This window comes from Neoarius graeffei, chromosome 2, assembly GCF_027579695.1.
Source record: "Neoarius graeffei isolate fNeoGra1 chromosome 2, fNeoGra1.pri, whole genome shotgun sequence".
Taxonomy (NCBI): domain Eukaryota; kingdom Metazoa; phylum Chordata; class Actinopteri; order Siluriformes; family Ariidae; genus Neoarius; species Neoarius graeffei.
The window spans coordinates 104,158,956-104,171,415 of record NC_083570.1 but is presented as its reverse complement, the minus strand read 5'-3'; the positions used below and the strand labels follow the sequence as shown (position 1 = coordinate 104,171,415).

Below are 12,460 nucleotides of genomic sequence, written 5' to 3'. Positions count from 1 at the left end.
GAAAGGCCCTCGCCAGCCATGGGGCTCGAACCCAGAGCCTTCTTGCTGTGAGGCAACAGTGCTAACCACTACACCACCGTGCCACCCCAGCTATGCAATATCGTAAATCATATTCAACGCTCATTCTCCACTGGCGAGAGTGATGTAATACACGAAGGATAATCGATATGCTAACAATATTGCATGCTATCAAACCAAATGAATGAAACCTGCTAGAAGGGAATAGAACACGTTTTTATTCCATGGAGAAAGTGTCCTGCATGTATCGTATCATAATATTTTATATTCCACGATTGAGGAGGAAATACTACATTTCTAATAACTCTCAGCTCAGCCATGGTGTCTCTGGTGTTGATCCAGTCTTGCAAAGTGAAGTGATGTAGTTCTTTGGCAAAATAAATAAATAAATAAAAATCTGAGTTTTGTTTCTCATGAATATGTGTAACTTTTGTGACAAATGTATGACTTGACAATCTTCCAGAGCCCCTAAAGGGACATGTGTAGGAAAAAAAAAATAATTAAGTATCTGGTGCACACGTTGTCTATTTGTTGATTTATGATGTCCTCTGGTACATTTGACAGTATCGCATATATCCTTCTGTACAGCCATTCTCCTCTCAGAAACACTTCATCATAGTTATGGAGTTCTGCTTCTCTCATGCATATGAGAAACTTTCAAAAAATTATTCTACCCATGTCCCTTTAGGGGCTCTATACAATCTCCAAGAATATCTGAGGGCGTTTTTTTTTTTAGATTAAAGTAATAAATTTACAAGATTCTCATAAATCAAGTTTTTGGAATAATGCCCCCCTCAGCTCTGTATTTTTTTTTTCTACATTTGTACAAATTTCTACATCAGTGAGTCATTCTGTAAGCAAAGTGCTCATGTCAACACTGTAACAGCATGATCATACTACATGCAGTGTGTGTGTGTGTGTGTGTGTGTGTGTGTGTGTGTGTGTGTGTGTGAGAGAGAGAGAGAGAGAGAGAGAGAGAGAGAGAGAGTTTCCTTGTGGTGTTTGTATTTCTTTATCAGCTAATTGATAAAGAAGCATCAACACTATCATAATCAGTGATTCAGTTAAAACCATGCATGAAAAAAAATCACTGTCTGACTGACTTATACTCCTTTTGTTCTTTTTCTGTCTCTCTCCCTTTCTTTTTTTCTCTCTCCAGTTGTTGAAGATAAGCAACAGTTTGTACATGTGTACTGAGCTGCACGCTCCATTCACATGTTTGTATAGGCTATTGATGGTGCACATGCATAGAGTCTTCTCTTAACACACACACACACACACATAGTGTACATACACACCAAGTGCTTTGGTTGCGTTGTTGCTTCTGTACTGACTGTGCTGGTGTTTGTGATCGAGCTCATCTGACTAACACACACATACACACATACACTGATAGCACTCATTCCTGTGTGTGTTGTAATGTGGGTGCTGTGTATATCATCATGTGTCCCCACTGACCCATGACCCAATCCCGTCGACCATGGGTTTTTGTGTCCTATCATTCCACTCTCTGCCGCATGTGTGTGTGTGTGTGTGTGTGTATGCACATACCGCTTGGTGATGGTCAAAGAGCGTCTTTCATCATGGATTGACTGACCGAGATGTTCCTGTAGCCCCAGTCCAGCCCAACCCCTACCAAACATACAATCCCGATGAGGCAGAGGAAGTGGAGGAGGATCCGTACAGCAGCTACAGGATGCATCACTTCTACTATCAGCCCAACAACCCTGAGCCACGCCCTGTTGAGCCTGAGGAGACAATCATAGTCGAGGAGATCGAGGAAGAGCTGCGATCACCAGGCGTCCAGCGTCTCATGGGCAGTGTAGAGGAGCAGGAGCAGAACACAGAGACGAGGACGAGCACTCACTTCTAACATGCTTCCACCAACACCAACCATGATCTCGTTATATAGCCTGTTATCACAAAATGACATCACATTTAGCAGTTATTCAATCAAACAACTAGGGCTGTCAAAACGAATTTCGCTATTCAAACATATTGAAACATGCAGGTCGTAAAGATTTTGGTCTTGGGTCACATGATGTAGGAAATTTATTCATTGCATACTTTAGATATCGTCTATATGACCAGAACTCTGAGACGTTCAGATGGAGTCTACAGTGGTGCTTGAAAATTTCTGAACCCTTTAGAATTTTCGATATTTCTGCATAAATATGACCTAAAACATCATCAGATTTTCACACAAGTCCTAAAAGTAGATAAAGAGAACCCAGTTAAACAAATGAGACAAAAATATTCTACTTGGTTGTTTATTTATTGAGGAAAATGATCCAATATTACATATCAGTGAGTGGCAAAAGTATGTGAACCTTTGCTTTCAGTATCTGGTGTGACCCCCTTGTGCAGCAATAACTGCAACTAAACGTTTCCGGTAACTGTTGATCAGCCCTGCATACTGGCTTGGAGGAATTTTAGCCCATTCCTCCGTACAGAACAGCTTCAACTTTGGGGTGTTGGTGGGTTTCCTCACATGACCTGCTCGCTTCAGGTCTTTCCACAACATTTCGATTGGAATAAGGTCAGGACTTTGACTTGGCCATTCCAAAACATTAACTTTATTCTTCTTTAACCATTCTTTGGTAGAATGACTTGTGTGCTTAGGGTCGTTGTCTTGCTGCATGACCCACCTTCTCTTGAGATTCAGTTCATGGACAGATGTCCTGACATTTTCCTTTAGAATTCGCTGGTATAATTCAGAATTCATTGTTCCATCAATGATGGCAAGCCGTCCTGGCCCAGATGCAGCAAAACAGGCCCAAACCATGATACTACCACCACTATGTTTCACAGATGGGATAAGGTTCTTATGCTGGAATGCAGTGTTTTCCTTTCTCCAAACATAACATTTCTCATTTAAACCAAAAAGTTCTATTTTGGTCTCATCTGTCCACAAAACATTTTTCCAATAGCCTTCTGGCTTGTCCCCGTGATCTTTAGCAAACTTCAGACAATCAGCAATGTTCTTTTTGGAGAGCAGTGGCTTTCTCCTTGCAACCCTGCCATGCACACCATTGTTGTTCAGTGTTCTGCTGATGGTGGACTCATTAACATTAGCCAATGTGAGAGAGGCCTTCAGTTGCTTAGAAGTTACCCTGGGGTCCTTTGTGACCTCACCGACTATTACACGCCTTGCTGCTGGAGTGATCTTTGTGGGTCGACCACTCCTGGGGAGGGTAACGATGGTCTTGAATTTCCTCCATTTGTACACAATCTGTCTGACTGTGGATTGGTGGAGTCCAAACTCTTTAGAGATGGTTTTGTAACCTTTTCCAGCCTGATGAGCATCAACAACACTTTTTCTGAGGTCCTCAGAAATCTCCTTTGTTCGTGCCATGATGCACTTCCACAAACATGTGTTGTGAAGATCAGACTTTGATAGATCCCTGTTCTTTAAAACAGGGTGCCCACTCACACCTGATTGTCATCCCATTGATTGAAATCACCTGACTCTAATTTCACCTTCAAATTAACTGCTAATCCTCGCGGTTCACGTACTTTTGCCACTCACAGATATGTAATATTGGATCATTTTCCTCAATAAATAAACAACCAAGTATAATATTTTTGTCTCATTTGTTTAACTGGGTTCTCTTTATCTACTTTTAGGACTTGCGTGAAAATCTGATGACGTTTTAGGTCATATTTATGCAGAAATATAGAAAATTCTAAAGGGTTCACAAACTTTCAAGCACCACTGGAAGTAAAGAGAAATGACATCCATCATTACTTTAAGACATGAAAAAGTGTCTTTAAATTCATAAAAATAAAAAAAAATAACTTTGAATTAGAATTAGAAGGTGTGTCCAAACTTTTCACTGGTACCATACATAGCAGGGTATGAGGCCACATGTAACGTTATATAAATACTGTAAATTCTATAAATGTCATTTCCTTACCCGTATATTCTTCCTGAAATACAATAACTAGATTAGTTTGACATAAATGGCTTATTCACTGTATGTCTGTGAAGATACTCAGTCGTCCAGGTACATAGTAATCTGTGGTTGGTAGAAGAGAGCAACTGGACTTGCTTGAAAAGTCTTGAAGACGTTTCGCCTCTCATCCGAAAGGCATCCTCAGTTCTGTCTGTCTAATAGGGAGTATCAAGTATTTATCCTCTCATGGATCATCATAGAATCCCAATCAGAATGCTGATGGCTGCATTGAAGGTGGCTGATAGACGTCATAGACACCCACCTCTGTTCAGTGATGGTCGTTCCAGGTTGACAAAAAAGAACGATTGTCTCTGGCTAAGATGTCTGCCAGTTTTCTGGAAGTCCTCTCATACTCCCACACTCCCAGTGTGGGAGTATGAGAGGACTTCCAGAAAACTGGCAGACATCTTAGCCAGAGACAATCGTTCTTTTTTGTCAACCTGGAACGACCATCACTGAACAGAGGTGGGTGTCTATGACGTCTATCAGCCACCTTCAATGCAGCCATCAGCATTCTGATTGGGATTCTATGATGATCCATGAAAGGATAAATACTTGATACTCCCTATTAGACAGACAGAACTGAGGATGCCTTTCGGACGAGAGGCGAAACGTCTTCAAGACTTTTCAAGCAAGTCCAGTTGCTCTGTTCTACCAACCACAGATTATTCACTGTATGATCAGATTTAATTCACTTGGCGTCTCTGAATCACATGTCTGGCTCCATTGTTCTGGCCTGAGTTTCCCAAAAGCATCGCAGCACAAAGATCATCGTTAAATGGTAGAGCGAGCAGCACAATGAACACCCTCTCTCCTAGTTAAGATGCTCTTAGCATTAAGAGGTTTTTGGGAAACCCACCCCGATCAGTTCAACACCAGATTTCTCATGTATTTTTAAAAATCTACTCGAGAAGCCATTTGAGATTGCATGATGGCAGGGCTTAAACAAATAAACAAGATTGTCATTCCACAAACAATAAAATAAAGCGTGAGAAATGAAACCTCAACGTAAATATTAGAATAATATCAAACCCTGAAAATATTAAAGCTTATAAAATGAAAAAAAAAATCTCCAAGGATTTTGTCAGCCCTAGTAATGACTGTTACATGTCATGTGATATTGTAGTGAGGTTCTCTGATATATGTAGATTCTGCACTGTATCACAATACTTATTCATGCAGGTAGCAACTGTAGAGTTTTAACTACAGCCTTTATGATAAATTTATTTTTTATCTTTATTTTATTATTATTATTTTTTTTTTATTGGAGCTTATGAGTGAGAGAATACAATCAAAGCACAGAGCTGAGCAGTTGAAGGTTAAGTGGCTCTCCGATACCGTCCATAAGCACTGAGCTACCGCTGCATGGGTGAGATTTACAATTCGAAAAGTATTATAAGAGTTAAAGATTTGCTGGGACGAGAGAAAAGTGTGCACAGAGCAGTGAGGTGTGCTGTGTGAAACTCTTTAAGTGCCTGATTTATATGCAGCAGAGATTCTCTTTTCTCTTTACTTGCCATCTTGCTCTGTCTATTGCTTCCTGTTGCTCGGTTAGATATTGTACGCTGCCAGTCAAGAATATTTTAATACAAGGAGTTTTTTTTTTTTTTAAACGTTAAATATGATTCCATGTTCATTATAAATCGAGAAAGGGTTAAAACACTTCATGGTCTGCTGTTAGAGCAAAATAATCAGCACCCGGGTGATGTGATGAGGCCTGATGTAGAGCAGAGTTACACTTCCCACTGAACAGCTGATTATTTTCCAATAACAATATCTAAATGTGTTTTATTCCTCTTATACCACAGCGATTCCCCAGTGATAACATTTTTTCAATCACAAAACGACACATCAGATGTCTCATTCTCGTCTCATTATCTGTAGCCGCTTTATCCTGTTCTACAGGGTCGCAGGCAAGCTGGAGCCTATCCCAGCTGACTACGGGCGAAAGGCGGGGTACACCCTGGACAAGTCGCCAGGTCATCACAGGGCTGACACATAGACACAGACAACCATTCACACTCACATTCACACCTACGGTCAATTTAGAGTCACCAGTTAACCTAACCTGCATGTCTTTGGACTGTGGGGGAAACCGGAGCACCCGGAGGAAACCCACGCAGACACGGGGAGAACATGCAAACTCCGCACAGAAAGGCCCTCGCCGGCCACGGGGCTCGAACCCTGACCTTCTTGCTGTGAGGTGACAGCGCTAACCACTACACCACCGTGCCGCCCACATCAGGTGTTTTATCCATTTATAGTTTTAATTTTATGGAACAAAACAATTTCAAAACAACTTCCTGATAGCATTTACATTACAGCAGTGATAAACAGTCATTTTCTCATGAGGCTTTTTTTTTCTTTAACTCATTTTTTTGAATTAATAAAACAGCAATATACATGTCGGTACCAAGAAACTGGAAAGAACAAAATCCTGAATGTTTTTAAGACTCCTTGCATAAATGTTAAATCAATGTTTTTTTACACGTCAATGATTACAGGTTTTTCGCTGTTAAATAAGATTAACAAGTGTTGCCAGGCAAAACAAACCTCGCCCAGTAGCACGCATTTTATGCCTATATGTTGATAACGGTAATATTTCTCAATCATCAGCTGTCAGGTTATAGTCCTATGAAAACCCATGACCTTGAGTTTGACATTTCAGAGTCAATCAAGGTCAAAGGTCATGGCGGCAACTGAAAGCCCATATGGCACTTCTTATATGTTGATAATGGTAAACATCTGGCTATGATGAACCATTTTAAAGTTGTAGCCCTTTGAAAACCCATGACCTTCAGTTTGACCTTTCAAGGTCAACGATCATGGTGCGAAATGAAAGCCCATATGGCACTTCCTATAAGTTGATAACGGTAAATATCTGTCTACCATCAACCGTTTTCAAGTTACAGCCCTCTGAAAATCTGTGACCTTGAGTTTGACCTTTCAGGGTCACTCAAGGTCAGAGATCATTGTGCCAAATGAAAGGCCATATGGGAGTTCCTCATCTCACCTCATCTCATTATCTCTAGCCGCTTTATCCTGTTCTACAGGGTCGCAGGCAAGCTGGAGTCTATCCCAGCTGACTACGGGCGAAAGGCGGGGTACACCCTGGACAAGTTGCCAGGTCATCACAGGGCTGACACATAGACACAGACAACCATTCACACCTACGGTCAATTTAGAGTCACCAGTTAACCTAACCTGCATGTCTTTGGACTGTGGGGGAAACCGGAGCACCCGGAGGAAACCCACGCGGACACGGGGAGAACATGCAAACTCCGCACAGAAAGGCCCTCGCCGGCCATGGGGCTCGAACCCGGACCTTCTTGCTGTGAGGCGACAGCGCTAACCACTACACCACCGTGCCACCCTATGGGAGTTCCTATTTGCTCATAATAGTAAACATCTGTCTATCGGCAACCGTTTTTGAGTTATAATGGAAAATGTTATTTTGACTGAAAGGTTGACCTTTCTGGTGACCGTGACCTTCACCTTGACCCAGTTACCCCCACAATTTAATCAGGTAATCTACAGACCATTGTCCACCTACCCTGAAAATTTGAAGTCAATCGGTGCAACCGTCTAGACGCTAGATTGTTAACAGACAGACGCACAAACAAACCGCACTGATTACGATACAAGTAATTATTATACATCCAGGACACTTTTTCGATGGAATAAAAACATGTGTTCTATTCCATTCTAGCAGGTTCTGTTCATTTGATTTGATAGCATGCAATATTGTTAGCATATCGCTTATCTTACATGTATTACATCACTCTATCCAATGGAGAATGAGCATTCAATATGGCTTGATATTCCATGGTTGTCAAGACAACATGATGTCACACGTCAGAGGCATAAAACTTCCGCATTAGTGAGTGACTGTGACAATTTGTAAACGAACATGGCCGCCAGGTTTGCTTCGTTAAATACAGAAGATTTTGAGATAATTTTGAAAGAGAAAGACGCGTTGAACACCTGAAAAGAATGTGTACGTATAATAATAATAATAATAATAATAATAATAATAATAATATTGGCTGGATTTTTTTCATAGTATATCAGAAATATTCCATTCAGCTACTGGTCTTTTGGTTCGTTTAATATCATGCCAGTTGAATGGAATATATCTGATATACCATGAAAAAAAGCCAGCCAATATTATTTAAAAATTAGATTATACGATGTTTTCCATACATGTGGTTACTTTAGAAAATACAGTGGGGCAAAAAAGTATTTAGTCAGCCACCAATTGTGCAAGTTCTCCCACTTAAAAAGATGAGAGAGGCCTGTAATTTTCATCATAGGTACACTTCAACTATGAGAGACAGAATGGGGGGAAAGAATCCAGGAAATCACATTGTAGGATTTTTAATGAATTAATTGGTAAATTCCTCGGTAAAATAAGTATTTGGTCACCTACAAACAAGCAAGATTTCTGGCTCTCACAGACCTGTAACTACTTCTTTAAGAGGCTCCTCTGTCCTCCACTCGTTACCTGTATTAATGGCACCTGTTTGAACTCGTTATCAGTATAAAAGACGCCTGTCCACAACCTCAAACAGTCACACTCCAAACTCCACTATGGCCAAGACCAAAGAGCTTTCAAAGGACACCAGAAACAAAATTGTAGACCTGCACCAGGCTGGGAAGACTGAATCTGCAATAGGTACCATAAGCAGCTTGGTGTGAAGAAATCAACTGTGGGAGCAATTATTAGAAAATGGAAGACATACAAGACCACTGATAATCTCCCTCGATCTGGGGCTCCACGCAAGATCTCACCCCGTGGGGTCAAAATGGTCACAAGAACGGTGAGCAAAAATCCCAGAACCACATGGGGGGACCTAGTGAATGACCTGCAGAGAGCTGGGACCAAAGCAACAAAGGCTACCATCAGTAACACACTACGCCGCCAGGGACTCAAATCCTGCCGTGCCAGACGTGTCCCCCTGCTTAAGCCAGTACATGTCCAGGCCCGTCTGAAGTTTGCTAGGGAGCATTTGGATGATCCAGAAGAGGACTGGGAGAATGTCATATGGTCAGATGAAACCAAAATAGAACTTTTTGGTAAAAACTCAACTTGTCGTGTTTGGAGGAGAAAGAATGCTGAGTTGCATCCAAAGAACACCATACCTACCGTGAAGCATGGGGGTGGAAACATCATGCTTTGGGGCTGTTTTTCTGTAAAGGGACCAGGACGACTGATCCGTGTAAAGGAAAGAATGAATGGGGCCATGTATCGTGAGATTTTGAGTGAAAACCTCCTTCCATCAGCAAGGGCATTGAAGATGAAACGTGGCTGGGTCTTTCAGCATGACAATGATCCCAAACACACCGCCCGGGCAACAAAGGAGTGGCTTCGTAAGAAGCATTTCAAGGTCCTGGAGTGGCCTAGCCAGTCTCCAGATCTCAACCCCATAGAAAATCTTTGGAGGGAGTTGAAAGTCCGTGTTGCCCAGCGACAGCCCCAAAACATCACTGCTCTAGAGGAGATCTGCATGGAGGAATGGCCAAAATACCAGCAACAGTGTGTGAAAACCTTGTGAAGACTTACAGAAAACGTTTGACCTCTGTCATTGCCAACAAAGGATATATAACAAAGTATTGAGATGAACTTTTGTTATTGACCAAATACTTATTTTCCACCATAATTTGCAAATAAATTCTTTAAAAATCAGACAATGTGATTTCCTGGATTCTTTCCCCCCTTCTGTCTCTCATAGTTGAAGTGTACCTATGATGAAAATTACAGGCCTCTCTCATCTTTTTAAGTGGGAGAACTTGCACAATTGGTGACTGACTAAATACTTTTTTGCCCCACTGTATATTAGTACAAATACACGGGTGATTATCGAAAATCACACATGCTGATTGGTCAAGAAATTCAGATTATTTCTCGATAATCACCTCGAACAACTCGGCAAAATGGCGGCCAGTTGCTTCGTCACTGTAAGTGAGGAAGAATTGCAAATGATGAAAGAAAATGCTGTTCCTAAAAGCACTAAAGATGCGATGAAGTTTGGTCTAAAACTATTCAAAGGTAAGGTGGAATTGGGATTTATTATTTTCAATTTCAAAACAAAGTATTTTATGTGACTCAGCGTAGATAAGTGACACAAGTCTGCACTGCACATTTACATTTACATGCCGCTTTTGAAGTTTGAAATAAATAATTTTTTAATACGATTTTTAAAATAAATCACCTGTGTATTTATACTAAAACAATTATCTGCCTCAGGCTCAGTGAATATCAGTGAATAATAACCTCAACTTTGTCTCAGTTATTATTCACCGATATTCACTTCACCTTCAGTGAATAATTGTTAAATGTATTAGAATGAGTACATTCATACAAATGGATTTGCAGCTGCACTACTGCTGGAGCTGCTGTTAGTGAAAATGAATCCTTCTGACCAATCAGATTGGAGAATTCATCAGCACGGGGAACAAAAAACCTAACACTTTGTATTTAAAGATTTAACCGTCCACTCTCAGATCCTGATGCGACATCTTGTTAGAAGGCAAAAACAGAAATCTGGAGTGTGCATAGGTATTCACCCCCCAAAGTCAATACTTTGTAGAGCCACCTTTTGCTGCAATTACAGCTGCAAGTCTCTTGGGGTATGTCTCTATTAGCTTAGCACATCTAGCCACTGAGATTTTTGCCCATTCCTCAAGGCAAAACTGCTCCAACTCCTTCAAGTTAGATGGGTTGTGTTGGTGTACAGCAATCTTCAAGTTATGCCACAGATTCTCGATTGGATTGAGGTCTGGGCTTTGACGAGGCCATTCCAACACATTTAAATGTTTCCCTTTAAACCACTCCAGTGCAGCTTTAGCAGTATGTTTAGGGTCATTGTCCTGCTGGAACGTGAACCTTCATCCCAGTCTCAAACCTCTAGCTGACTCAAACAGGTTTTCCTCCAGAATTGCCCTGTATTTAGTGCCATCCATCTTTCCTTCATTCTTGACCAGCTTTCCTGTCCCTGCAGATGAAAACCATCCCCACAACATGATGCTGCCACCACCATGCTTCACTGTAGGAATGGTGTTCTCAGGTGATACTTTGATTGTACACAGGTGGATCTTAATCAACTAATTGTGTGACTTATGAAGTTAATCAGTTGGACCATCTCTTATTTAGGGGTTTCCTATGAAAGGGGGTGAATACCTATGCATGATTCAGATTTCTGTTTCATCTTATTGTTTGTGTCACAATAAAAAAAAAGGAGTTTGCACTTTTAAAGTGGTAGGCATGTTGTGTAAATGAAATGGTGCTAACCCTCCAAAAATCCATTTTAATATAATGCGACAAAACAGGGCAAACACCAAGGGGGATGAATACTTTTGCAAGACACTGTATATGGTAACTCGACGCTACATACTTTAATTCCTAACAAATCCCCAATTCACTAGCGTACATTACACCACAGAATGGATGTGGAGGCGAAGTCAAAAATACAGGTTTTGGTTGATAATAATATCAAACTGCACAAACCTTATTGCAGTGTCCAGCTTCGTGGCTCCAAAGGAAGTCAGTTACTCTAAGGGACAACATCGAACTTCTGATGTCATCTAAACCCTGATTGGTTGAAAAAATTAATTTTTGCGAATACAGACTGTCCCAAGTCTCCCCCATCCCAAGTCTGTCCGATTTCCCGTACATTCTGACTGGCAAAATGTACAAACCGACATTTTGTTTACAATGTTTACAACATTTTATTTTCTAACAATCTGAAATTTCACTTTTGGCTCGTCTTCTGGTTTTAACATTGAGTTCATGTCCATGTAAACATTTGAGTACAGCTTCCTCTGTATAAAGTGCCTGTTTATCATATTCATCATGTCTGCTAATTCTGTAGATAAGTACAGCTTTATCTATAAGAGTGCTTTATCTCAAACATTATTAAGCTGTGGTTGCTATGATTGGTTTTTATGACTATGACACATTGGCTGTTTCATTAAGGGTGAAACTTTCCATTTTGACGGTCCCAATTATTTATTGTGTTTCATTCCTGGTGTCTTTATAGTATAATGGCTCTGTGCTTCTATTGTATACATACATAAACATAAAGTTTCTCAAACTATGAAAAGATATTGTGATTAACTTGCTTGCTGTTGTGCTGTACATGCCAGCTGATGTTCTTCATGTTTATAAAAACCCAATCGAATGGTGCTAAATGTGTTAATATATATGGATACATATACATTATATATGATCAGACACATTTTGTGGAATGTGTGGAATATATTTAGTTCTTTACAGCATTCTGTCAATATGCTAGTTTTACTGTACCACAGGGTCAGTGTTGTATTTTTATTACTTTTTAAATTACGAGTGTAACAAAGGAAACAACCTGTAGACCATGTACAATGATTCATGGCAGCATTAGCTTTCTGATCATTCAAAAAAAAATAATCAGAGAAATACCTTAATTTGACTTAAACATGTTATTAAAGCAATAAATCCAAATTCC

General features: G+C 40.4%; 1 protein-coding gene across 3 annotated transcripts in view; it reads left to right on the top strand.

The window, feature by feature from the left end:
* col14a1b (collagen, type XIV, alpha 1b) overlaps positions 1–2,170 on the top strand; it is a 255,917-nt gene extending 253,747 nt beyond the window's left edge. For 2 of the 3 annotated variants that reach the window (XM_060915314.1, XM_060915311.1), the window contains one exon: positions 1,632–2,170. In XM_060915314.1, the coding sequence (XP_060771297.1) occupies positions 1,632–1,891 (260 nt within the window). In that variant the 3' untranslated portion in view covers positions 1,892–2,170. Of the gene's footprint in view, positions 1–1,177 lie in introns of all 3 variants that reach the window. The other variant, XM_060915312.1, reaches the window with a different exon arrangement.
* Positions 2,171–12,460: the final 10,290 nt, after the last annotated feature.